This window comes from Gracilinanus agilis, chromosome X (assembly GCF_016433145.1).
Source record: "Gracilinanus agilis isolate LMUSP501 chromosome X, AgileGrace, whole genome shotgun sequence".
NCBI classification, from domain to species: domain Eukaryota; kingdom Metazoa; phylum Chordata; class Mammalia; order Didelphimorphia; family Didelphidae; genus Gracilinanus; species Gracilinanus agilis.
In genome coordinates this window covers 51,077,259-51,104,949 of record NC_058136.1, presented here as the reverse complement: position 1 = coordinate 51,104,949, position 27,691 = coordinate 51,077,259, and the positions used below count along the sequence as shown (strand labels likewise).

The following is a 27,691-nucleotide window of genomic DNA, read 5'->3' as shown; positions in this document are numbered from 1 at the left end:
GAAAAGGCTTGGGAAAATGAGTTTATATCCCTTGGGGATTAGGTAAGTCTTCTGTGTTTCTGTTCCCCTGTTTCAGAAATGATTATCTTAATAGAAAGGAATAGCAGATTAGAAATATACAATTGCACTGCAGCAGAAACCCTCAATCTTTTCTGAATTGCTTAGAAAAGATTCTGCTCATAAATATAATTGATAATTACTTCTTCCTCACTCCTTCCCCCCCATAGGACAAGGGAACTGCAGGTGCTGATCCCTGCTTGACAGGGTGTTAATGTCATTAACATTCTGTCGCTACTTCCTGCCAATGTGTTAATAGGAGCACTGTGCTCAGCCACTCCCTGTCCTTGATTTCGGGGAAATGAGGCAGTCCTCAGTCAATCAAAAACCTAAGGTGATTTCTGACAATAGACATCTCTGCCACGGACAGAAAACATGGGGAAACGTTTGCTCCCAAACTTGAAGCAATACGGTTGATGGAGTTTTGAGGCAGTTTATGATGTAAAGAATGCAAGTCAAGGCACATGAAAAGGCCATGCCAGGAAGGCTGCTTAGGAAGATGGCCCTCCATCATATTAGGAGAAGCGAGGGGCACGAAGAGACTTGATGAGACTAAAGGAGGAAGTCCTATTCACAGTCACACTACTCCATTAGGCGCTTCTAATTAAGAAGCCCAAAATGACAAGGACTGAAGATAGGAATACTAACTGAATTCAAGGCAGTGAGAAAATGGCCCAAACAATTAGCAAGCTGTTCTTTTCACAAACGCTCTCCCTTCCACCTAACTCAAATAGATCCTATTTTTCACATTTTGTAAATTGGACACAATCAGAAATCTCTCATATTTGCATCAGAGCCCCAATCCCACCCCCCTCCCCCACAAAAGTCTGGAAGGGCTTGCATATACTTGCACGACATTTCTGGTGGCCTCAGGGATTAAAGGAGATGGTACCTCGCAGCCTATGTATTAGGGATAATTGAATTAAAACCAAAAACTTTATGCATTATTAAAACCATCCTCCTGTATGACCCTGTTGAACAGCAATGGCACTAGGACAGGGGTAATCACCGTGATCACTGAAAGCATAAAGTTTCACTTGAAAAGCACTTTATTTCATAAGAACATGCTTTCCTGTGACAATGCTTAATTATGACCTATTTTACCCAATGGGAGTGTCATTGGGCTGTCTGTGCAAAGCACAGATTGGCAGCTATTAGTATAACGTGGCACTGACTTAGGGAATTATCTTAGGGATGTATCTGTAGCCAGAGGAGGAGGCTGGAGATACTCTCTAAGACCCTTTCCTGTTTGAAAATGAAATGGTTTTGAGGCTCTGAAATGTGTTGTGTGGAGACTGCTTTTGCCCCTGAGCTGATAAGACATTTGTCTTCCAGATGACAGTTCATCAGAGTGGGCTATGCTATCCCGTAGATGGCAGCTAATTACAGACATGTGTAGGTCTCTGGCAGTTTATATTCTTATACTAAGTAAAGTCTCTTTGAGAGGGAAGTCATTCCTATTACGATGCCTGGACTTAGTTGATTTAACTGGTCAAAGATTCAAGATAAAATGATCCACGGGGGCAGACAGCACTGAAAGCCGGTAGAAAGTACAACGATTTTGGAGTGAGACACCTTGAGTTCAGATTTTGGCTTCCCCGCTCGCTACCTAAAGAGATTTCATCTCTCTGGGTCTTAGTTTGCTTCTTTATAAATGAAGAGATTGGACTGGGTGGCCTTGAAAGTCCCTTCCAGTTTCTGTGCTTCAAGGAAAAGAGCAACAACCAAGAGAATCACAGTCTCAATTTTAAAATAAGTTCAAGTTCTATGAACCGATCGAGTTCCGAAGCTACTGAATAATCATCACTGAACAGGAGGCCCGAGTCATCTCATGTAGACAGGCGAGGGTGTGCTTACTTCTTCTCATGCTAGTTGCCCAAGGTAAGAATACACTTTTGGAGGGCGGGCTTAGTTTTATCAGCCTAATTCAATAATTTATATTTTGGCAAACTATTCACTCAACTCAATATTGCAACTATTGCTAAGGAATAAATTGCTACATCTTTTACTTTGTCTTCTCTTTATAATGCCATGCAAAGTAACAGTCCCATCCATTTTAATAGAGTTTCCAATCCCCTTGTGGACAAACAGTCACACTTTAGTGCCACTTAAATGAAGAATAACCATTCATCTGTAACTTGGAGATACAGAAGGCACTGGATTTTCATTTTTAAATGCCTTAATTACCTGCATATAAAGTGAGGAATAAAACAAGGATCCCAGGCCAAGTTCATATGGGTTTGAAATTACTTTTCTTTTTACTAAATGAACAACAAGAGCTTCTCAGTATTGCAAGCTGTTCTGTGGCTATGGTCCAACACTACCAAAAATGCTAACAAGACGAGGGGATCAGAATTTCAAGACATCAAGAAAGCAACAGAATCAAAAGTAGGAACCATTGGCTAACATGGGACAATGACATCAATGGATGAGGTTTAAATTGGCCAAAAAACAACTATGCACTTCATAACGGATGGGCATCCTATAACAAAGGGCTATTTCATGACTGTCAATTCCCACTATTTATCCCACTCGTGTCACATTAGCCTTTTGCTTTCCTGAAAAGGCTACCCAAAACATCTGCTAATATTTAACATTCCTTAAAACCTACTCGGCATATAAGTAGCCATTCACCAACTGAAGCCATTAAATGAGAAACAAAAACCGAAGTAGCTTCCCTACAAGGTCTAGTAATGAGTAGTTGATAACTCTGTCTTCCAAATGACAGTTCGTCATGGTGGGCTGTGACACCCGAAGATGGCAGCTAATCACAAGCCTATGTAGGTTTCCGGCAGTTTATATTCTTATAATAAGAAAAGTCTCTTTGAGGGGAAGTTACTCCTCAGACCCACTGATCTCACATCGGAAAAAAGAGAGGCTCTTGAAGCAGAGAAGGGAGCAAGAGCTTTAACCTTGAAAGAAGGTGACTGCCATGTACTCTTTAAAAATAATTTACTTATTATCAGATAAAGAATATAGAGTATTTATTCCCTCTGGAAATAGAAAATGGTGAATCAATCAATAGTTCAGGGTATTTATTCATCCCCCAAGGAGTGGGATATGGTTTTACCATTTTTGGAAAGCAAGACAGAAGGGGAGAGAGTGAGAGGAAAGCACTTCTAAGACTACAGCTTTTCAGAAGAAACCAGACTTAACATACAGAACTCCTTGTTAAATAAATGCAATTTCTCAGGCTCTTTTTGTTTCCTCCATATCGATTTCTGAATGACCATGTAAAACATACAGAAAAATACAGAATCGAGCACATATAAGTGTATTTCCTCTAGTCTGACAATCAGTCCAATAGAAACCCAAGCACACAGAGAGACCCAGAAACGCATGGCTCCCTTGGAATATCCTGTATACATAAATCTTGTTGTTTCTGTCTTCACAAAGCCTCTTACCCATGACCCCTTCTCTCCACTTTAGTTCAAGTCCTCATTACCTCTTCCTGGGATTATCACAACCATCTCCTAATTGGTAATCCTGCCTCAAGTTTCTCCCCAGGCAGATTTTTCTCTACAACATGACTAAAGTCATTTTCCTTAAGTACAGGGCTGGCCACATGATTCCCCTATTTAATTAACTCCAGTGGCTTCTTGTTGCCTCGAGGATAAAATAAAAACTTCTCTCTTTAGCTTTTTGAACTTTTCACCACCTGGCCCCAACCAATCTTCCTAGCCTCATTTGACATGATTCCCCCTCCCACCCTCTGGAAGCCATCCAAACTGGCCTTCTCTCTCTCCCTTTTCCAGAATATTCCATACCCCTGTTTTGTATTCCCAGATGCCTGGAATGCACTTCCTCCTTACTCTTATCTCATAGGGCTCTTCTTTTCTTTGGACACATCTACAGGAAACCTTTCCTGATACCCCAAGATGCTTGAGCTTTCCCTTTAAAATGACTTTATGGATGCTGTACATTAAAAGATATGTGTGTGTGTGTGTGTGTGTGTGTATTTTTTAAAGACATTTGCTGTCTCTTCCATTTGAATGAAAGTTCCATGGGAATGGAGATTGCTTCCGTCTTCACACTTGTATTCCAAAAGCCCAGTACAGGGCCTGGCTTAGGACAGGTGTTTAATCAGTCCTGTTTGGTTGAAAACTCTCAATACATACCTTCTGGGTTTATGACAGAATTCTGATTATTCTCTCCCTTCAGCATAAACCTTCACTAGAAGAGCTTTCTACCAAAAACACAGACTCAGGACCACAGGAAAGTGCTTGAAAAAAAAGGCAAACTACCAGTACATCCACCCTACCAATTGCTCAAAACCTTCAATAAAAAAGAGCAATGAAAAGGCCATGTCTATTGCCTCTGTAAGTCAGCAAGACATAGAGCCCCGCCCCGCCGGCCATCTCACTTCCCCCAAGATAAAGAAAGGATATGGTCATCTTTTCCACAAACTTGTCGTGTTTGTCTTCCGTCTTGGGGAATTTTGTGATGTCACTTTCCAGGCGAGCAATCTGTTGTTCCATTGCATCGAGGTTGCTCTTAAGAGTCTGAGCTGAAACTGAAGAAGAAAATGCTGAGTTACAAGAATGTTCCCATCCGCTGTTCAACAATGACAATAATGAGGACAACCCAAAGAAAACCACCTGGCCTTTTGAAGGTAGACGGGAGAGTCCCATTAAATACTCATTTTCCTTCATTATGCCCCATAACAATTCTCCTCTTCATGAAATAAGTAAAAATGTGTATAATATACTATATCAAATGATTATGATTAATGGGAGAACGTTACCATTTTATTCAGCCATTACTACAAATGAATTTATCTCTATTCAAATTTATTGATGGGAATTCTAATATTTCATTCTTTAAAATCTAATTTGAAGATTAAAGAGAAACTACAGTTCAAACAGATCTTATTAATGCACGTACTTGGCTATATAAATGATTTAATGTTAAACTGTTTCAAATCTCAAATATTTTTCTCTCATTGAAAACCAAAAGCAATGAAAGTTTCTATCTTTTTTTTTTTGTATTTTCAATACCAACAAACACAGAATAAATAGTCTGCCTCGATGCAGAGACTTTGCATAACACTCAGAGTAATAAACACACACATACAGTGCAGCTTTGGTATAGCCTCAAACAATCATTAATTCCTTTGAATTGCTGCTAACATGATTTAGCACTTTTCTTCTTCTATTTTCTTTAAAATGAAACATTTCAACAACTACATTCAAATTGTACCATTGTACCAAAATACCCCATTTCCAGCTTTCCTGGAAAGGTTTCCCTTAGTGAGTCCTCTCTGCAAAGCCTTTCCTACCACATGACTACCGGTTATACTGGGAGATCTTTTTGACAATTTCAATATGTGGGAGTTGCCACTAAATGGACAGGGTGAGTGGCATAAAGGGTGGGCAATGCGGCCTCTAAATCTAGGGCTCTGAGAAACTGTCACGCTAAGAAAAGGAAAGAAGGCAGAATAACATTATAATGCTTTCTTTTAGTTAAGGAGAAGTGTTTGGCTTCTTCTGAGACATATAAGAGCATCAGAATGGAAAATTCCAGAAGCTGACTGTCAGCCACCACCCCCTCCCCACCTTCCTGAACACACACATCCCTCTATTGCAACCAACTCTTTGGATATGAATTCTTCACTCTGACATGAACACCTTCATAACTCAGGGGAGAAATCGCCTGAAATAGACATGGAAGTTCAAGACACTGAAAATCAAACACCAACACCAAAGACAAATTATTTTTTGTATTAATCTGTCAGTTCCAATAGCAGCATCTGATTTAGTTTCATTTGCACAGATCTGACAAGCTTGGAAATGATTCTGTATTGGAGAAGTCTGAGGGAGTTTTGTCTTGTCAAAGCACTCCTAATGGCTCAGCAATCATTGCTGGCTTTATTTAAAAGATGAGTTTGGTGGGGAGGAAAACAAACTCTCTACTTTAAAATTAAATCAATTTCTTTCAGCCAGGTATTCTGTGCATTTCGGCTAATTATTCAAGAGGTCCATTCTTCTCGGCTACTGGACTGCAGTCTGGAGAAATTGAATGGTTACTTATGTCACTTGGGTCACAGTGAAGACATCATCTCGCCAGGCAATTCTACAGTGAGCCAAGTGAGCCTGAAGTTGGCTTAGGCCCTGAGCCCAGTGATTCTCTGTCCAGTAAGAACACAGGATGCTACAAAAGGCCTGAGGACTTTCTTCCTCTCGGATTGCTTAGCAGGCATATGCAACTCAGAAACACAAATATTTTCATCTGTGATAAAGGGAGGTTTGGAAAATTGGTCAAGTGACTTTCAACCTTCCTAAAAGCTAAAGGAGAAGTTACATTTTTTCAGATATATTTGTGTGTGTGTGTGTGTGTGTGTGTGTGTGTGTGTGTGTGTGTGTTCGAATGAGCGAATAGCCTATAACTCTGAAGCACGGTAATGTTTCCCAGGCCTCCTTAATCTCAGGGCCTGCTCTGAGAGTATTCCCAGTTTCTCCTGAATATATTTCTGTTGTTCATAATTGTTTGAATGTTGCCTTCCCCATTGGACTGCCAGCTCCCAGAGAGCAGGCACTGTATTTTGTCCTTCTTTGTACCCCCAGGCTTGGCACAGTTTAGGGTATTTAATGAAGCTTTTCTAAATGCTTATTGACTGACAGTGATTCTTCTCCAGTCTGATTGGCCCTTCTCCATCTCCTTACACAACGGTTTACCCTGAGGCTTTGTCCTCTTATTTCAGTTATTGGTATTGGGGTGGGGATGACCAAGGGAATATACAACCCCTACTATGTGACAGGCAGACACAGAGCTAATCCCTTTACAAATATTATTGCCTTCATCAGTTCCTATGGATTCAATTATCTCTATGCAGACAACTCCTTGATCCAGAAATGCAGTATTTGCAGCAAGATGCCCACATTTCACATTCAACATGTACAAAACAGAACTCATCATCTTGCTGCCAAACCCAAATTTCATTATTAGAGGAAAGGGCTCCGCCATCTTCCCAATGACCCAGGTTCACAGCCTTGGTGTCATCTCCTTTTCTTCACTTACTCTCACCCAACATACTCAAGTATTTGCCAAACCTCAGCATTTCCATCTCTGTACCATCTCTGCTATCCATCTTCTCGTGACTCCCACACTGCCCTGCCCCTGGCCCAACTTCAGTACCCTCCTTAGCTGAGTTCCACATCTCCTCTTGCTCAGACTGCTACAATAGACACCCTACCTCAATTCCTTCCCAACTCCAGTCCATCATTCCCACAGCTCCTTAAGTGATTTTCCTTAATCATTGGAATCAAACTTTCTTAATTAATAAACTCCAATGACACGGGGGCAGCTGGGTAGCTCAGTGGATTGAGAGCCAGGTCTAGAGACAGGAGGTCCTAGGTTCAAATGTGACCTCAGACACTTCCCAGCTGTGTGACCCTGGGCAAGTCACTTGACCCCCATTGCCTAGCCATTGCCACTCTTCTGCCTTGGAACCAATACAGAGTATTGATTCCAAGGCGGAAGGTGAGGGTTTTAGAAAAAAATAAACTCCAATGACTGTCTATTACCCCTAGGATCAAATATAAATACTGGCAGTTAGATGGCTTGGTAGATAACACACTGAGCTTGGCATCATAAAAAGCTGACTTAAAATCCTGCCTCATACTACCTGTGTGACCCAGAGCAAGTCACTTATCTCTCAGACTCATTTTCCTCCTATGTAAAACAGACATGATGATAGCACTGGTTGCAAAGATCAAATGAATCAGTGGATATAAAGCACTTTGTAAATCTTCCAAAGCAATAGAAATGGCAGCGAAGATCATCATTACAAAATTCCCTTGGGTGTCACGTCCTGCACAAGCTGGCCCCAATGTACCTCTTGAAGCCTTACTACCCAGAAATTGCCTTCCCACACCCCATGGTGCGGGAAGACTGGCCTTCTTACTGCTCGTCACACACAGCCTACCATTCCTGGACACTGTCCATATATACCCCATGTTTGCAATGCGCCTCTTACAATCCCTGGTCCCTTTGAAGAGTACAATGCAATCGCTTTGTCTACACGAAGCCTTTCTGGATTCTTTCAGCTGTTGGCATTTCCCCACATAATTAACCTCAATTAATTTTGTATCTGCTCCTCTATATGCTTGCTTTTTTCCTTAGCATGATGTTAGCTTTGTAAAGGGCATCTCTATTCCTTAGCACAATGCCTGGTACCTAAAAGCACTTCAGATGATTGCTGACTGACCAAAACAGCTATCCTGTCATTATCCCATTTTACAGAAGGGGAAAGTAAAGTGAAAAAATAACAATTGGTATTTATACCATACTTCAAAGGTTGCAAAATGTTTTAAATACATTATTTCATTTGAACCAACCTTTAAGATAATTACTAAGGATGGTATCCTTATTTTACAGACAGGGAAAAAGGTTAATGGACACTGCACGGAGCCACCCTGCTACTCAGGGGTGGAGGGGAGCTTCAGACTAAAGCTTCCCTCACTCCACTTTCAGCCTGTATTCACTATAACATGCTGATTTTTCAAAGCTCCCTTTTACTGCTGGTAGAAATCTGCCTAGCGATTTTTCAAGGGAAAAAAGAGAAAGCAGCAGAGGAGCATTTCATTTTCCTGACAGGCAGCATGGTGTAATGGAGAGAGAACCAGACTCCGAGGGAAGAGGCCTAGCTCAAATCTACTTCTGACACTTATTATCCGGGTGATTTAGGGCAAGTCACTTAACTAAACTAAGTTTCAGTATCCTCATACCTAAAAAGAAGATCATATTCTTTCACACAAATATTTGGCCCAAGCACAATACTTTGTAAACCCTAAAGAGCTCTAAGAGGTTAACTACTTTAATATTTTTTAGATCTAGGCCAATAGAAAGATAGGAAAAAGAATAAAAACTTTTAAGTAACAACAGCCTCTTTTTTCCACCCTCTCGATTTTCTCATTCTATGGAAGCCTCCCTCCCCAAAGTCATACTTTATCACTTCTCCACAGCATAGAAGTTCCGACAAGTTCTACCATGCTGAAAAAGGCTTTGGAGTAAGGTCCTGGGAACAGACAGAATCTACTATTCTAGGACCAGTCTGGTCAAGGATGGTGGGGCCGGGCCACCAGGTGATGAATTCTTTCACCATAAAATCAGTGAAACATACAAAGAAAAATACAAAATGGCTTCCCATCCTATGTGGCACCCTCGCACTTCAGCAGTGACAGTGATGAGCTGGCAGAAAGGGGGGCGCAGAGTGCTAAAAAGCGACAGAGATTCTAGATCATCTATAATTTAATTGTTGGTACTCTAAATGTGAAAGCCCTGTGCAATCACCCACAAGTGGCCATACTAGAGGAGTTTAATTCTTTATATTCTCACTGAAAAGCAGGAGAAAGAAACTGCAACTAAATAAAAAGGAGAAGCAAAGAAAGGAATTGGTTTTCTGACACAGTGCTGGTTAATAAGAAGCATTATTTCATGGGACACTTAGCCATCTTACATTGCAAAAAGCTCATAGCTGGAAAAGACCTCAAAAGCCAACACGTACAATTTCTTCTAAGTATTTACAAAGAGCTTCATGAAAATAAATTGAGGTGGATCCAGTAACATCAGTTTCAGAGGATTACAAGATGGAAATATTCTGGGAAGACCCTCCAATTTAAATCAGTGGCTTACTGGTTCCTTTCTAGTAAGACCATCACGCCTCACACTTTAGTTCTTCCAGTAGTCTGTCTACTTACAGATAAGTATTACACATTTAGAGTACCAACAGCCATGTTATTATTTATAGACTAATGGTATCATTTGAAAAGATTTCGTTTAAATTATTAAAACCTATTACTTGGCTCATATCAATATTTCAAACTGAAAACTGTTTTCAGACCAATTTCTTTTAAATCCTTAACTTCTGTGTATTGTCTCATAGGTGGAAGATTGGTAAGGGTGGGCAATGGGGTCAAGTGACTTGCCCAGGGTCACACAGCTGGGAAGTGGCTGAGGCCGGGTTTGAACCTAGGACCTCCCGTCTCTAGGCCTGGCTCTCAATCCACTGAGCTACCCAGCTGCCCCTTCAGACCAATTTTTAAGATAAATTCAATTTTTAGAAAAAAAATTAACTTCTCGCAGGTTTAGAATCTCATAAAAGTGGGTGTTCATCAATTTCAACATGAATTAACCTATATGACTTTGCTCTCGTTTTTCCTAATCTTAGTAGTTTCTTTAGCCCACACAGAAAATAAAAGATTGGCTCAGTGATAAAAGGGAAAACACATGAGACATCAGTACTACTGAAAGGTTACCAACATTTGCCTTCTGTAATGTGTTGGGCTTGAGGAATTAATTCATTCTGCGTCTGTCACATTAATATACTAACATAAATTAGGGAGTTTTAATGACAATGCAAATATTTTCAATCTGAGTCATTTCAATTGACCAATTAATCTTATGGTATATGCAATAACACATTTCCAGATAAGTCTTCTCAAGTTATGTGATCCAAATTGTCTCTCTCCCTCCTTCCGTGACCCCCTCCCCTCAACCAGAACTGGCAAGCAATTCAATTTAAGTTATAATATAACACAATATTATGGTACTTTGATTCCTCCCCCTTGCCCCACCCTTTTATATCTGCTACTAAATTGCTGAATCTGATTATAATCCTGAAAAAATTCAATTATAGTTATTGGGTTCTTGAATATAGATTTCTGGTTTGTACTCCATAAATAATTTTTAAACTCACTATAGTCACAAGTTATGTGTAGCAGAAACTTTTGCCCAAGATTTGATCTATTTGTTTTAGTAAAAGAAAGGTACACACATTATTCACCTGCTTCTAGCAACTGTAATGATTCTCCAATCAACAATAAAAACTAAATATAGAATCTCCTCTATTCCTCTTCATTAGTATTAATGGCAATACTAGTACAATTATTTTGGGAGTTAACTGGAATATGGAGTCCTCCACAGGTTTGATGGAAAGATGCTTAAAGCCTTCTGGAAACTTAATGGTAGGGCACCTAGACGGTTCAGTGGAGAAAGAACCAACCCTAGACATGGAAAGTCTTGGGTTCAAATCTAACCTCAGACAATTCCTAGCCGTGTGCCCCTGGGCAAGTCACTTCACCCCCAACGCCTAGCCCTTACCCCACTTCTGCTTTCGAACCAATACACAGTAGTGATTCTAAGATGGAAGATAAGGGTTTAAAAACAAACAAAAAAAACTTAATCACACAAAATTTTGAACTAAATGACTGATATTCTCTATTAAATTTTAATTGCAAAATTCTTCTTTCATTTGAGCCCACAAATAAGACAAGCAGAAATGGACCAGACAGAGTCCTGGACAGCAGAAAGGCCACCACATGCTATCATTTTTTGAACAAAGGAGCACAACACTAAAATAACTCATCCCAAGAGCAAAAAGAAAAAAGAAAAGGAAGATTATGACTGGCCTGAACAACAGACACAACAGAATTCTTCCTAAAGCACATTTAGAATAGTTTGGTTTTATGCAAATAAAGTCCACATAAGTGAAGGAATGTAATGCCTAGACAAATGTATTTATGCTAAAGTGATAAAGTCCATCACTGTGGGCTTCCTTGGACTTTAAAGGGAAATAAATTTTAAAAAAATCATCTAAGTAGTAATAAAAAGTGAAAGAACTTTCCTTCATCTTTAATTCTTAGGGGCTATGGTAGGGCTGGAAAGTTAAGTTAAAAAAAATTTGATCATAAATTTTTAAAATCAAGTAAATATTTTTTTAAATGGGGGGTTAATAAATGGTCAAGTAGACCATTGAAACAGAAGAGATAAAGAAGTTATCAGAAACAATAAGTTTGATGAATTTGAAAGCAAACTATATGGGAAGAACTTCCTATTTTAAAAGAACTGAATGGGAACACTTAAAAGCTGTTGTGCAGAAATTAGCCTATACCACTGAAATACAATATGCTCAATGAAATGAATATGGGACCCGAACATGAATATGGGACCCGAACATATAAGGTCTCACAATTTATAAAAACCACAAAACTAATGAGATTAGGAATGTTTCACACCTATTACTAAGGCAAAAATTCTTACAACAATGGCTAAAGATGACCACAAAATATGAAAGATAACTTTGTCTAAAATATATTGGTAAGTTATTGTTCAAACAAAATCAATACAGTTAGGATCATTTAAAAGCTGTTAATTGGAGGAACTCCCCCCCTCCGCCTCATATCAAGTATCTCATAAAAATCTGACTTCTAAGATAAATACAGATTCAATTCAAATACATACAACAAAGTGTTGTATGTTAACCTAAAGGATAAATAGTCAAAAGATATGAATACTTCATGAAAGAATTACAAGCTATTTATAGCTACATTAAAGAATGCTCTAGATCAGTGATGGGCAAACTTTTTAAAGAGGGCACCAAAGGAAAGGGAATGCTCATCTGTCAGTCTGTTTCTAAGGCAACGCTTTCAAAGTTTCATTGTATTGTATCCTACTCATTTTATTTGTCAGATTAGGAATAATGCCTTGCTGCAGGATAGAACATTTCAGGGGGCCATAGTTTGCCCATCACTGCTCTAGATCAATAATAATGAGAGAAATGCACACTAAAACAATTCAGATATTTCACCTCATACCCAGCAAAGATCACATACACAAGAACGGACAATGGTACGGAGGACTATTATGAAGAGACAAGAGTACTAATGCACTGTAGTTAGAACTGTGAATTGGTCCAATGATTCTAGAAAACAATTTAGAACTATGCTTCTATTAAAAAGTAACTAAAATATTCATAACTATTGTCTCAAAGAAGCCACTGACAAACATATAGCCCAAGGAAGTTAAAGACAGAAAGAAAAGTTTCATCCACGCCCTCCCCTCCCCGCCACACACATCAGCATATTTAGAGCACTACTTTTGGGAACCATGAAGAACTAGAAACAAATTAAATACCCATTACACCTATATAGATAGAGAATATCTAAACAGCAGAGCTAAGATGGTGGAGTGATAGGGGCATTTTTGCCAATGTGCCTCCATTAAACTCCTCTATATAACTTTAAAAAGCAGGTCAAACCAAATTCTGAGTAGTATAGCCAACAAAAATTCAACTTAAGTCATTTTTCCAGCCTAGAGAAACTCAGGGGGACAAAAAGAGAGGTCTGTGGAAATTGGGGTGGGGAATGGCCAAGTGAAGGACATGCCAGAACCACCTCTGGTATTGGGCTTTGGAGTCAACAGCAAGAGCCCTGGGAGAGCACTGTTCTCAGGGATGGTGAGGGTACAGAATACCCGGTCAGTTAGAGATTCCAAGGAAACCTTGGGTACAGGTACTTGGCAGTCATTTTCAGGTCATGTTCCTGGTCCATGGTAGGGAAGTATAGTGAAATAGGAATAGGGGCTCTACCTGAATATGCATGGCAGTTTCTGGGAAGAAAGGAACTGTTGGAGTACAGAGGGAACATGGGCCCAGATCATGGAGTAGGAGGGTGGCAACCAGAACTCTTCCCAGATCATATACTTTAGAAGCACTGAAAACTTACAGGCCTTCACTCCTAACTGTTAAAGCAGTAAGATACAAAAGATAAGGTCAGACATTCCTCCTTTATCATCCCACAACATAAATCCAAGGTGAGCAGGGGCAATTCTAACATAAAGTCCAAAGTCAAGAAAAAGGCTGGGAAAATACGCAAACAACAGAAAAAACCCAATAAGAATTCCTAGAAGTGCTAAAAAAGAGAGGAGGAAAAATGTTTCAAAAAGCCAAATAAGAGTGGTAGGAGAAAAAACTGGGGAAAGAAATGAGAGCAATGCAAGAAAATTATGAAAAGATAAGTAATAGCTTTCTAAAGGAAGCAAAAGATACTTATGAAAATTATATTTTAAAAATAAGAATTGGCAAAATGGCAAAAGAAATACAAAATCTCACCAAAGAAAATAATTTTTTTAAAATTAGAATCAAATAAATGAAAGCCAATCACTCTAAGAAGCACCAAGAAACAATAAAAGTAGGTTTGTACCCCAAAGAGATAATTAAAAAAGGGTTATACAAAAATATTCATAGCTGCACTCTTTGTGGTGGCAAAAAATTGGAAAACAAAGGGTTGTTCCTCAATTGGGGAATGGCTGAACAAATTGTGGTATAGGATGGTGATGGAATACTATTGTGCTATAAGGAATGATGAACTAGAGGATTCCTACATGAACTGGAACAACCTCCATGAACTGATACAGAGTAAAATGAGCAGAACCAAGAGAACGTTGTACACAGAAAGTGAAACATTGTGGAATAATTCAATGTAATGAACTTTGCTACTAGTAGCAATGCAATGATCCAGGACAATCCCGAGGGACTTATGAGAAAGAATGCTATCCACATCAAGAGAAAGAACTGTGAAAGTATAAACACAGAAGAAAAATATATGACATCACTTGTGCAAATGGGTATATGATTTGGAGTTTTGGTTTTAAAAGACCGCTCTATTGCAAAAATAAATAATATGGAAATAGGTATCAAGTAATAACATTTGTATAACCCAATGGAATTGTTTGTTAGCTCTGGGAGGGATAGGAAAGAGGGGAGGGAAACAAAATGAATCATGTAAACATGAAAAAATATTTCTTAAAAAATAAAAGAAACAATAAAGCAAAGTCAAAATAATGGAAAAAATAGAAGAAAATAATCTCTTAGGAAAAACAACTTATCTGGAAAATAGATGAAGGGGAAAGATTTTAAGAATTACTAGATTACCTGAAAGCCATTATTTTAAAAAGAGCTTAAACATCATATTTCAATAAATTATAAAGTAAAACTGCCCAGATACCTTAGAATCAGAGGGCAAATTAGAAATCCAAAAAAAATCATTGATACTCTCCTGAAAAAGTTGTCAAAATGAAAATTTCTAGGAATATTACAGTAAATTCAAGAGCTAGTAGCTATTTTCAAGAAGAAAATACAACAAGCAGGCAGAAAGAAATAATTAAAATACTGTCGAGCCATAGTCAGGATCACACAAGACTGCCTAACTATCACAACAAAGGAGCAAAGGGTTTAGAATATGACATCCTGGAGGAGCTAGGATTAGAACCAAAAATAACCTATCCAGAAAAACTAAGTGTAATCTTACAGGGGAAAAAAGAGAAAACTTATAAAATAGAGGATTTAAAGCACTTCTGATGAAAAGTCCAAAATTGAATTAAAAATTGAGATTCAATAACAAGACATGAAAGGAGTATTAAAAGGTAAACATGAATGAGAAATAATAAAGGACTTAACAAGATTAAATTGTTTATATTCCAAATGGGAAAAATGATACATGTAACTCCTAAGAACTGTATCAGCATTAGGGCAATTAGAAGGAATCTATTTAGAAAGCATGTGTGTTAGTCTATTATGTTAGGAAAATCTCAAAGAAAAATTGAAAGGTAAGAAGGATGAATGCACTGGGAGAAGGGAGAGGGAGAAGAAAAATGAGGAAAATTATCTCACTTAAAAAGGTTCATAAGAAAGAGTTTTTACAGTGGTGGAGAAAAGGGAAAGGACCAGGTAACATTAGGACCTCATTCTCATCTGGACTGATTTAAAGAGGGAAGAATATATGTATACACACAGACACACACACAGACACACACATACACTCACACATACATACATATATATTCAGCTGGTTATAGGAATTCCTCTTATCCAAACAGGGAAATAGATAGGGAAAGGATTAAGAAACAGGATGAGGTTGATAAGAGGGAGGTTAGCCAAAGGAAGGCAGTGCTTAGAAGAAAAACAAACATTTGAGGAGATAGGATTAAAAAGAGAGAATTATAGATAGAATAGGATGGAGGGAAATACACAGTTTGTAATTATAACTATGAGTGTGAATGAGATATATCTGTCTAAAACAGAATAGGATAGAAAAATAGACTAGAAGTCGGAATCCAACAAAATATGTTGTTTAGAAGAGACACACTTGAAAGAGAAAAATGAATATTGAATCAAAATACGCAACTAGAGCTGAATCCACTATGCTTCAACTTAAGTAAAAAAAAGGCAGGGGAAGCAATTCTTAACCTAGACAAAGTAAAAACAAAAATGAAGGGCAAAAAAGGTCAAATTAGTGCCATGGGCATGCAAATAAAAGAAAAGAAAAAGAACAAATTAAAAATACCCAATTAGGCACCAAAATAGAAATCCTATAAACAAGGGAGAGATTAATAAAATTGTAAGTAAAAAAGCAAACCAATGAACTAATAAATAAAACTAAGGAACTAGTTTTATGGAAATAACAATAAAACAAATAAATCATTGGTTAATTTGATTTTTAAAAGTTAAGAAGAAAAATCAAATTAATAGGATCAAAAATTAAAAATGTGAATGTATAACCAATGGAAATAAGATTAAACAATTATTAAGAATTATTTTGCCCAATATATGCCAATAGAAGTAAAAATCAAAATGAAGTAGATAAATATGAATAAAAATATTAATTGCCCAGATTAACAGAAGAGGAAACAAAATACTTAATCGTATCTTAAAAAATGAAATTAGGGGCAGCTGGGTAGCTCAGTGGAGTGAGAGTCAGGCCTAGAGACAGGAGGTCCTAGGTTCAAACCCGGCCTCAGCCACTTCCCAGCTGTGTGACCCTGGGCAAGTCACTTGACCCCCATTGCCCACCCTTACCAATCTTCCACCTATGAGATAATACACCGAAGTACAAGGGTTTAAAAAAAAATGAAATTTAATGAATCATAAATGAACTTCATGAAAAAAAAAGTCTCCCAGCAGGATTTACAAGCAAATTATATTAAACATTTAAAGAAAAATTAATTCCAATGTTATATAAACTATTTTTAAAATAGGTAAGGGGGGCAGCTGGGTAGCTCAGTGGATTGAGAGCCAGGCCTAGAGACAGGAGGTCCTGGGTTCAAATCCAGCCTCAGACACTTCCCAGCTGTGTGACCCTGGGCAAGTCACTTGACCCCCATTGCCTACCCTTACCAATCTTCCACCTATAAGTCAATACACAGAAGTTAAGGGTTTAAAATTAAAAAAATAAAATAAAATAGGTAAGGATTTATTTGGGGTTTTGTTTAGGGGTTTTTGTTTTATTTGATTATTCATAGATAAAAATGAACATTATGGAAATGCTTTGCATGATAATACATATATAATCCAGATCAAATTGTTTGCCAGCTCTGGGAACAGGGAGAGTAGGGGGGAAGGGAGACAATTTGGATCATAAAACTTCAGAAAACTTATGTGGAAATTTATTATCTATAATTAGTAAAAAATAACAAAAAAACAAATAAAAATAGGTAATGATGGAATCTTACTAAATTCTTTTGTAACACAAATATGGTTTTCATACCAAAACCAAGGAGAACAAAAACAGAGGAAGACAACTATAGAGCAATTTCCCTAGTAAATGTTAATGCAAATCATAAAAATAAAATCCTAACAAGGAGATTATAGCAACACATTACAAAGATCATATATTATGATCAGGTTGGATTTATACAAGGAATGCATGACTATTTCAGTACTGAGAAAACTATAAGCACAAGGACAAAACAACAAAAATCATATAACAAAAGATGCAGAAAAAAACTTCTGAAAAAATATCATACCCAGTTCTGTTAATGACACTAGAAAGTATAGGAATCAATGGAACTTTTCTTAAGATGATACCTATCCTCTAAAACCAAGAGCAAATATTATCTGTAATGAAGATATACTAGAAGCCTTTCCAATAATATCAGGGGAGAAGCAAGAATGTCTATTATTACCATCATTATTGAATATTGTACTAGAAATACTAGCAATACCAATAATACAAAAAAAAAAGAAACTGAAGGAATAAGCATAGGCATTGAAGAACTAAATCTATCACTTTTAGTAAATGATATAATGGTATACTTAGAGAACCCTAGAGAGACTCAACTAAAAGATTAGTCAAAACAATTAACAAATTCGGCAAAGTTATAAGATAAACCTGGAGAAATCATTAGCATTGCTATATATTAACAAGAAAACCCAACGGGAAAAGATAGAAAGAAAAATTCCACTTAAAATAACTGCAGATACTATAAAATATTTAGAAGTCTGCTTTCTAAGACATATACAGGAACTAAATGAATATAATCACAAAATATTCTTCATAAAATGCAAACAGATCTAAATAACTAGCTAAACATGAATTACTCATGGGTAGACTGGGCTAATATAATAAAAAATGACAATACTACTTAAATTTATTTATTCAGTGTCATACCAATCAAAATATCTAAGAATTATTTTATTGAGGTAGAAAAAATAATAACAAAATTCATCCGGAGGGAAAAAACTAAAATTGATAAAATAATACACTCTCGGAGTTCTGAACTGGTCCATCTATTTTGAAGAACTATTTTGGAACTATGCCCAAAGCATAGGAATAAATGGAACTTTTCTTAAGATGATACATATCCCCTAAAAAAAAAGCTGTGCGTATCCTTTGATCCAGCAATACTGCTACTAGGTCTGTATCCCAAGAGATCAAAGAAAAATGAAGAAGATCTCTATGTAAAAATATTGATAGTAGCTCTTTTATTACAACAAAGAGTTGGAAAGTGAGGAGATGCTTATCAACTGAGGAATGGTAGAGTAAAGTATAGTACATGGTATATAATACTGTACTGTAAGAAACAATGAAAAATGATGGCTTCAGAAAAACCTGGGAACACATATATGAACTGATAGAAAGTGAAGCGTGCAGAACCTGGAAAACAATCTGCACAGTAACGGCAATATTGTAATGAAAATCAACCGTGAAAGATTTGGCTACTTTGATCAATACAATTATTTACCATAACTCCAATGGATTCAAGACAGAAAATGCAATCTACAACCATAAAGAGAAATGATGAACTCAGAATACAGACTGAAGCATGTTTCCTTTTCTTTATATTCCTTGTTTCTCCCTCACCCTGAAACATGGCTAAAAGCAGAAACATATTTTGAATGATGTCATACATGAGTGTGTGTGTATGTATACAAAATGAGCATTGTCTTTTTTTCTCAATGAGTAGGGGAGGGGGCTAGAGGATAAAAATTTGAAATTGGAAAAAAGAAAAAAGAGAAGAAAAAGGAAAAAAAGAATGGTTAAACAATGATGTTACATGAACATAATGGAATATTACCAGACCATAAACAGAAAAATAAACAGTGAATCTGAAGAATTTTAAAGATTATAGAAAGATTTATATGAACTAAAAAGAATCAGAAATACAATTATATACAAATACTACAATAATACAAATGGAATGAACTGAATACTGTGTAACTATCATGAAAGCATTTTTAAAAAGTGTTATACTCTCTTTCCAGAAGTGGAGGGCTGTGGATATGGAATATTTCATAGACTTAGATGATGTGCTTATTGATTTTGTAGAACCAATTTTTTCTTTTTCTTTTTTTGTCAAAATGGATAGCTGTTAAGGCAGAGGAGGGGGTATGATATATCCCGAAAGGATATCGCTGTAAAAACAAAGGATATTGTTTTAATAAAGGAAATTGGGAGGAAGAATCCCCACTTTAAAAGAGCCATTGGAATATGCATTCTCCAGGATAAGGCACAGTCTCTCTAAATTGGATTCACATTGGCCTAAGCTGATTCAAAGCTGAGATGAAATCAGAGAATTTAATGAGATAACAGGAAAGAGGGCATTTGTGGCCTATTACTACTAATTTCACTAAACATATTTCAGTGTTTGGGTTTTAAAGTAAAGCCTTCACAAATACTCAAACTCTTCAAACTTGCTAATTGCTAGGCTAGACTGGAAATTGCATCAATGTGGGACAGGAAGAATTAGAAAATCACCAAATAATCATTTGCCATCAATCTTAAATGGGCAAAGCAATGATAATGAAGCATCCCTTGACCAGGGAAGCAGCTTTGGCAGCCCTAAATCTGTTATCTCTTTCAGTAATGCAAACCAGCATTGTGCAGTACACTGCTGGGAAAACTCCTATTCTGCCTGCAGCAACCAGTATGTGTGAATTTTAAAATCAAAGGCTAAAATTCAAACTGAAATCTCTTTCTCTCATGTATAGTCTTAACACAAAGCCATGGATGGCAAGGGAGTTGAAAAGTAGAAGCTTCAATGCAATTCACCCTTACGATGCAGGCTGGTTAGGGACACATGGCATGTCTAGTCTCCCCACTAAGTCCCTTTTGGCTTGTTTTCTTCCACACATGGAAATGTGGATCTCATTCTAACAGAGCAAGTTGCAGTTGAGTTGTGTCAAGACAGGATTATGTTCTCATTTTTTCCTTCCTGGGATTGTAGGAAATGGGTGACAAGACATTCTTTCTAAATAAAGTTAGCTTGTCAGTCTTTCAAATGTTGATAATTCCCTCATTATAATCCTATCCTAATGTCTCCATTTGTCAAATCAAAGGAGAGCACAGCATCTCTCTGACTTTAGGAGAATACCACTAGTGGCAACACATAAAGTGTTGCCAAGAACATTCTGCAAGATTTTTATAAAATGGGGTCTGAAAATAGCATAATTAGGAACATGGAGAAAGAAGGAATATGGCCAATAGAAACTTCTTTGACAAAAACAAAAAAGTACCTCGTTAATGCCAAAATATGAATTCACGTGTAGATTTAACTTGCTGGCAAATGTACACAAGGATTTAGTTGCCAACCTCTTTGGTAATATCTATCTTCATACACCCAGCAAGAAGCACAGTGCCTTTAGCAGATGCATAATAAATATTGGTTGAAATGAATAGTACATATGGATAGTTTAAATTATGAGGAAGTTTATTATTCTAAAAGTTCATTTATATGCCAATTTGGGGAAAATTTGGAAAATATTTCCCCTCCAAATCAACTTTAAACATGATGGTTTGGGTGCCAGGCTAGCCATGAAAAGTTACTGGGGTCATAATGCACTTTTTAAAAGAGAATAGAAGGGGGGCAAGCTGGGTAGCTCAGTGGATTGAGAGCCAGGCCTAGAGACAGGAGGTCCTAGGTTCAAATCTGGCCTCAGACACTTCCCAGCTGTGTGACCCTGGGCAAGTCACTTGACCCCCATTGCCTACCCTTACCAATCTTCCACCTATAAGTCAATACACAGAAGTTAAGGGTTTAAAATTAAAAAAAGAGAGAGAGAATAGAAGCTAGGGAGGTAAAAATACTTGCTGGAATAGTTGGATAGGTCTGCCTATATAATATGTGGTTGGTTAAACTCTGATTTTTTTTAAATAAGAGATTAGAATCAACAAAAACATATAGTAAGTATATACTACATGGAAAGTTTTATGCTAAGCACTGCAGATAAAAAGAAAGAAGCTAAGACAGTTCCTATTCAAAAGGAATTGTATATTCTAATAAGGGGAGACAACATATTTGGGGCAGTGGTAGTCAGGGAAGGGTACTTCAATTTGGAAAGCCACAGGGATAGTAAGTAGAGTCACAGAAGAGAAAACAGACACATCCTTTCCAAGGTCACTGACAGAGGAGATTTAATTATGGTTCCAGAACTGGAAATGGTGGGGGGAAGGACCTCTGGCAGAAAGTAATAACATGGTGGCACCACAGCTGGTGAGAAAATAGCGAGGGAATATAAGAAAGTGAGTTTGGAGCTGGTTCTAGATATAATCAATCAGCATATGGAGGTGCAGGGCAGGCATATTTGGCATGAAAAAGTTAGGTACTCCAGGGTTTGATTTCTGATCTGGGTGGCAAAATTTATTTCTATATTTTAAAATTATCATTAAGAAAACATTTTTTAAATTATTGTTAAGTTTTCAAATTGTCTTTTAAAAAAAGATGGGTCATCATCCAAGACCATTTAAATATTTTTAATTTATATATTTCATTTATTTACTAGCAAGTCAGAAATATTTAAGAAAAAAGAAAGGAATAAAAGCTAATATATCTCCTTTTAGTTTACTGACTATGTGACATTAAGCAAATCACTTTTCTTTAGACTTCAAATCTCTTATTTATAAATTGATGACCTCTATAATCCCATCCAATCCTAAATTTGAAGATTCTATGATCCCACAAATCTATCCATCATCATCCATAACCCACAAGTAACTAAAAATTAATGCATTCTCAAAATCAACAAATTCTTTTTAAAAATAAATTTTAGTGATACTTTTGATTTCAAAGCACCTATATTTCCCGATAGATCACTTCCCTCACCCACTGTCAGAGAGAAAGCTCTTTTCTTTAAGCCCTCAACTTCCAACTCAGTCAATACTATGTAGTGGTTCCAAGGCAGAAGAAGAGTAAGAGCTAGGCAATGGGGGTTAAGTGACTTGCCCAAGGTCACACAGGTAGAAAGTACCTAAAGCTACATTTGAACCCAGAACTTCTCATCTCTGGGCCTGACTTTCAATCCACTGAGCCACCTAGCTGCCTCCTCTTTTTTATCTTCTTTTAGATTAAGCTTGGCTCTTGAAATTTCACAGCATTCAGTCATGATTGCTATGATGGTGTTGTTCATCGTGGCAGTTATGGCACATGTTGTTTTCCTGGTTCTTCAAACATAATTTTGTATCAGTTCATATAAATCTTTCCAGCTTTCTCTATCTTTATCACATTCATAAACTCTCACAGTGCAGTTCTCAGTCAATTTACAAGTAATATACTATATCCATTACAAATAAATTGCCCTGCTTAAATGCAAAAAATCCCTTAAATATTCAGAGGCCATAGTGAAACAGATGTATTCTCTATTTCTCTTCCCTTGTGGTTCTATTCCTAACTTCCTCCTCTTTTTTTAGTCTCACAGCTCTGTGTCCCTCTCAATATAGGACCTAACTTCCTATTTTTTTCCAAGGAAATTAAATTGTCATGAACATATTTTCTCTCCAGATCTATGCCTCATATCCCTACCACATCACCTTTCCCCTTCCTCAGATTCTTATTTATTCAGATCTTTGAGGAAAAGGTGACCATTCTTCTTACCAAGGTCAATTGTGCCATTACTTCCATCTCCTCTTCCTCTAGAAGCTTGCTACCAGCTCTAATCATAATTATAGTATCTTTATCCACTGGCTCTTTCTTTGCTGTCAACAAATAAGCCAAGGTATGTCTCCCCCTTTTCTCTTTTCTTTTAACTTTTACCTTCTATCTTAGTATCAATTCTAAGACAGAAAAGTAGCAAGGGCTAGGCAATCAGAGTTAAGTGATGTGTCCAGGGTCACATAATTAGGAAGTATCGGAGGCTACATTTGAACTCAGGTCCTCTCAACCCCAAGCCTGGTGCTCTATCCACTGTGACATCTAGCTCCCCCTCCTGCTCCCTATTCTCTTTTTAAAAAATTCATTTGACCCTGTCGACCCCTTAAGTCTTCTATGTATCTCTACTCTTCCAAAGCCTAACTCCTAGAAAAAGTTATCTACAATCATTATCTCTATTCCCTCAATTCCCATTCATTTCTTAATCCCTTGTTATCTAGCTTTTGACTCAACTACTCAACTGAAAATTCATCTGGTATGGTCACTAATGATCATTTATTTACTAATTCTTTAGTAACTTTAACTCATTCTTTATTTGCTGTTTATGACACTGTTATCTTATCTCTCCTGGACAGTCTCCTACCTTGGCTTCTATGACAGTGCCTGGCACATAGCAGGCACTTAATAAATACTTATTAATTGATTATTGGTTGACTATTCCTTGATCTTTTCTGTGGAATTAGAATATGTCTGGTCCTTTAACTATAAGTATACCATGTTTTTCTCTCTTTACTTTTTCTCTTTGTGAGCTTATTGGTTTCCATGGGTTTGGTTATCATCACTATAAAGATAAACTCCACTATAAGATGAACTCTATTTATACATAGGTATAGATAGGTGGGTATGTACCTATGTACATACACAAACACAAAACTCCACTCCCATATCACCAAGTTGTCTGCTGAACATTTTTACCCAGACGTCCTATCTTATTATGAAATGTTTAGTTTCCAAGTCTAAAATTCTGTCAATTGTGCCACTGGGATGAAGTCATATAGAGACAGATTTCAGTTTGAAGAAAAGCTTCCTAAAAATTCAAGTAGCCCCCAAAAGTCCTACTTGGGAGGGCATGTGTTTACTCTCATTAATGTTCTTGAAGTAAAGGTTGGATGATGGCTTTTTGGGAATGTTATAGAAAATCTCTTGTTTAGGACAGATTGGACCAGATGGCTTATAGTACTCTTCCAATTCTGAGATTCTGTTATTCTGAGACCATTTGGAGCACACCAAATAATACCCAAGGAAACACATATCCCTTTTCCTTTTAGGGAATTAGAAAATGGCAAAATCTGGCTCCCTTGGGGTAAGAGAAGCATGATCCTTTGAGAGGTACCTATATGGGTCTTATAATAAAGTTAGCATTGTATTGAAAGTCGGAAGACCTCACATCTAATCTATATCAATTATTTTGGTTTTCCTTCTAATAAAAAATTTGTTTGTTTTTCACCATAATTTAAGTGATCCCTAGATACTGTCTGAGTGGGAGATGCTGGACTGTAATCCAGCACATGTGAACCTGAAAATGAGAGAAACACTTCATTGCCTAGCCAAATGAAAAGATGTTGGCTAACTTTTCAATCTACCACTGCTACTACTAATCTGATACTGCTGTCTCATCACAGGCATGAGGGGAAGTAGGAGAGGTTGAAATGAACCTTTTAAAATGTGTGGAACAATTATCTGGAGCAACATCCAGAAAAGAAAACAAGAAGTGAGCCTTAGGTTCTGTCTGAAATAAAATGCTACAGTGTCTCAAAAGTAGTTTGAAAATTTTTCTGTTTATCCGAATGAGGTAAAATCCAGGTGCAGGTTCTACATTAAAAGCTGGAGAAAAAGAGCAAAGGGGGAAAGAAAAGGGGACAAGAAAAATAGCAATGATTCCATTTCCACAGAGCTTTTAACTAAGTCTCTTTACAATCTGCTTCTGCAAAGACCCAAAGGGAGGCCAGAAACATAATCAAAAGAACAAGGGATGGATGGTCAGAGACACTTGGGTGTAATTTAAACTGTGCTTCTTATCAAAAATAATCAAAAAGAAAAAGAAAAACTGTATTCATCCAGAGAAGTTGGATAAAGTTACCCAAAGGAAAGAATACTAAAAAGCTAAAAACTCAAACACTGGGAGGAAAAAATGAACATATTAAATTCGACTTATTCCATGATTCTTTGAATTCCTTACATGGTACAAAACATTTCATGGATGACAGTTTAGAAAGAAGTGAATTCATCCAAAGCTAAAAATGCTGGTACACAGTGCTTTGTACACAATAAACATTCAAAAAAGATTTATTAGTTACAATGATCCAGGACAATTCTGAGGAACTTATGACAAAGAATGCTATACACTTCAAGAGAAAGAACTGTTGGGTTAGGAATGGAGATGAAAGCATACGATTTTTCACTTATTTACTTGGGTATATGTTTTGGAGTTTTCATTTTATAAGATTTGCTTACAAAAATGAACAATATGGGAATATGTTTTGCATGATAAAATATGTATAACCCAGACTGAATTGCTAGCCAGCTCTAGGAGCGGGGAGGGAAGGATGGAGAGAGACAATTTGGATCATATAACTTCCAAAAACTTATGTGGAAATCTGTTATTATGAGGAATTGATTTAAAAAATTAAGTTTAAAAAATACTTAGTGGGATATACAGTCACAAAATGGTAGAAATGCAAGCAACCTTTAATGATATCCAATATACATTATCACACTTAAAAGTATATTATAAAACAATAATGATCAAAACTATTGATTACTGGTAACAAATCAGAAAAGTAGATAAATAGAAAAGACTGGGCTAGACACAGAGGCAATTGAGCACAGCAACCATCTTTCAATAAACCCCCAATCAAAGAGAAATTCAACAAGGTCTAGTGGAAAAATTGCCAAGGAAGTAGCAGAAAATAGAATTAGATCAATATCTAGACTATTAAAGGTCACATGATTTTAAAAAAATAGAAGAGACTTTTCATGTTTCTAGTGATTCATATAAAGGGTAAAAATAAGAATCAAAGATAAATTATTTCAATCATATAAAATTTAAAAGCTTTTGAATAAACAAAATCAATGCAACTAGAATAATAAGATATATCATTAGGTAGGGAAACAGCTTTGCAACAAGTATCTCTGATAAAACTTTAACATCCAAAATCTATAAGAATTGATATGTGCGTTTATTTGTGTGAACATGATTCAAGAGCCCTTCCACAAGAAATGAGGTGTCATAAAATATGAACAGTTTCACAAGAATAACTGATAAACAATAACCTACCAAAGATAAAATGAGATAATATATAAAAACATTTTACAGATCTTAAAGAACTATAAATATGCTAATTATACCAGATAGCCCCTCATATGCTACCTAATAAAATTTACAAGATATTGCTCCTTTGAAAGTTTTGGAGGAAAAATCTTTTATGGTACATTTATATTGTGTATATTCAAAAGTATATTTGAAATTGGGAATTTGTTGCTTTTGTGTAATATAGCCAGAGAATGTCACTTCTAAGATCAATTAGCATTTTTCAGCATTGATCTCAAACATACAAGTAGTTAGGATGAGACACCCCATTAAAGACGAACACAAATACAGAATAAAGATTAATAAAAAATCATCAGGTATGTCTCTGATCAACAACTAAGTGACAACATCAAGAAAATTACTTGATTTTTTTAAAAGTACATTAAAAAAACACCAATCAATCAATAGTCAATAAATATTTATTAATCAAGTATTTACCATGTGTTTAGCACTGTTTTAAGTGATGGGGCTTCAAATAAGAAAGAATGATAGTACTTGACCACTGAGGCTTACAATCTAATAGGAAAAGAAAAAACACAAAAGGAAGCTGAAAAAGGTGAGGGTTGAACCAGAGGGTACCTGGCTTGTGGGGACAATGTTCCAAAACCAAGCAAATCAGGTAGTGGGAAATGAAGAACCAATTCTCTCACAATCAGTTTTGTATTTTCCTTTGAGATTGTGATAGATTCCTTTCGTGCATGAATTGGGAGTCAAGGGCCACTGAGATCCCTTCCAACTCTCATATCCTGTGATACTTCAGAATGTTCAGACATTTCCCACAGAGATGAACCACTTGAAAAAGAAATATATTTTTAATCTCAAGACAAAGTTCTAGGACAAGGATCTTAATAAATACTCATTGATTAATTAGCTAACTAATGCTTAGTCATAAGAAATGAAATAAAACTTTAGGATGGTGAAAAGCAAATGATCTAAGAGATCTGGCAGAATGTATTGCCTTGGCTAGATGACCACTTCCTAGGGATACTGTCCAGAGAAGGCGAAAACTCAAGTATTAGTCAAGTAGTTAGTAAAAGTAGAGACAGGCAAAGCTGAACTAGATCCTAGGATGACTCTAGTGTTCTAGACAGGGAGAGAGAAGTGGGAAAAAAAGGAAGGCAAAAATGTGAAAGATAGTACAGATAGTTAGGGTAATTAATCCTGGAGATCCTATGGATATGAGGACTCTTTAGAGCAGTGGTTCCCAAACTTTTTTGGCCTACCGCCCCCTTTCCAGAAAAAAATATTACTTATCCCCCTGGAAATTATTTTTCTAAATTTTAATAGCAATTAATAGGAAAGATAAATTCACCTGTCACCATCACCATCCCCCTGGATCGCTGCAGC

At 36.7% G+C, this 27,691-nt stretch overlaps 1 protein-coding gene across 1 annotated transcript in view; it reads right to left on the bottom strand.

Moving 5' to 3' along the window:
* Positions 1-27,691, bottom strand: part of DIAPH2 (diaphanous related formin 2) — a 923,935-nt gene that overhangs the window by 315,941 nt on the left and 580,303 nt on the right. Inside the window, exon 24 of the mRNA XM_044682826.1 lies at positions 4,446-4,570. Coding sequence (XP_044538761.1) covers positions 4,446-4,570 — 125 coding nt within the window. The remainder of the gene's footprint in view (positions 1-4,445; positions 4,571-27,691) is intronic.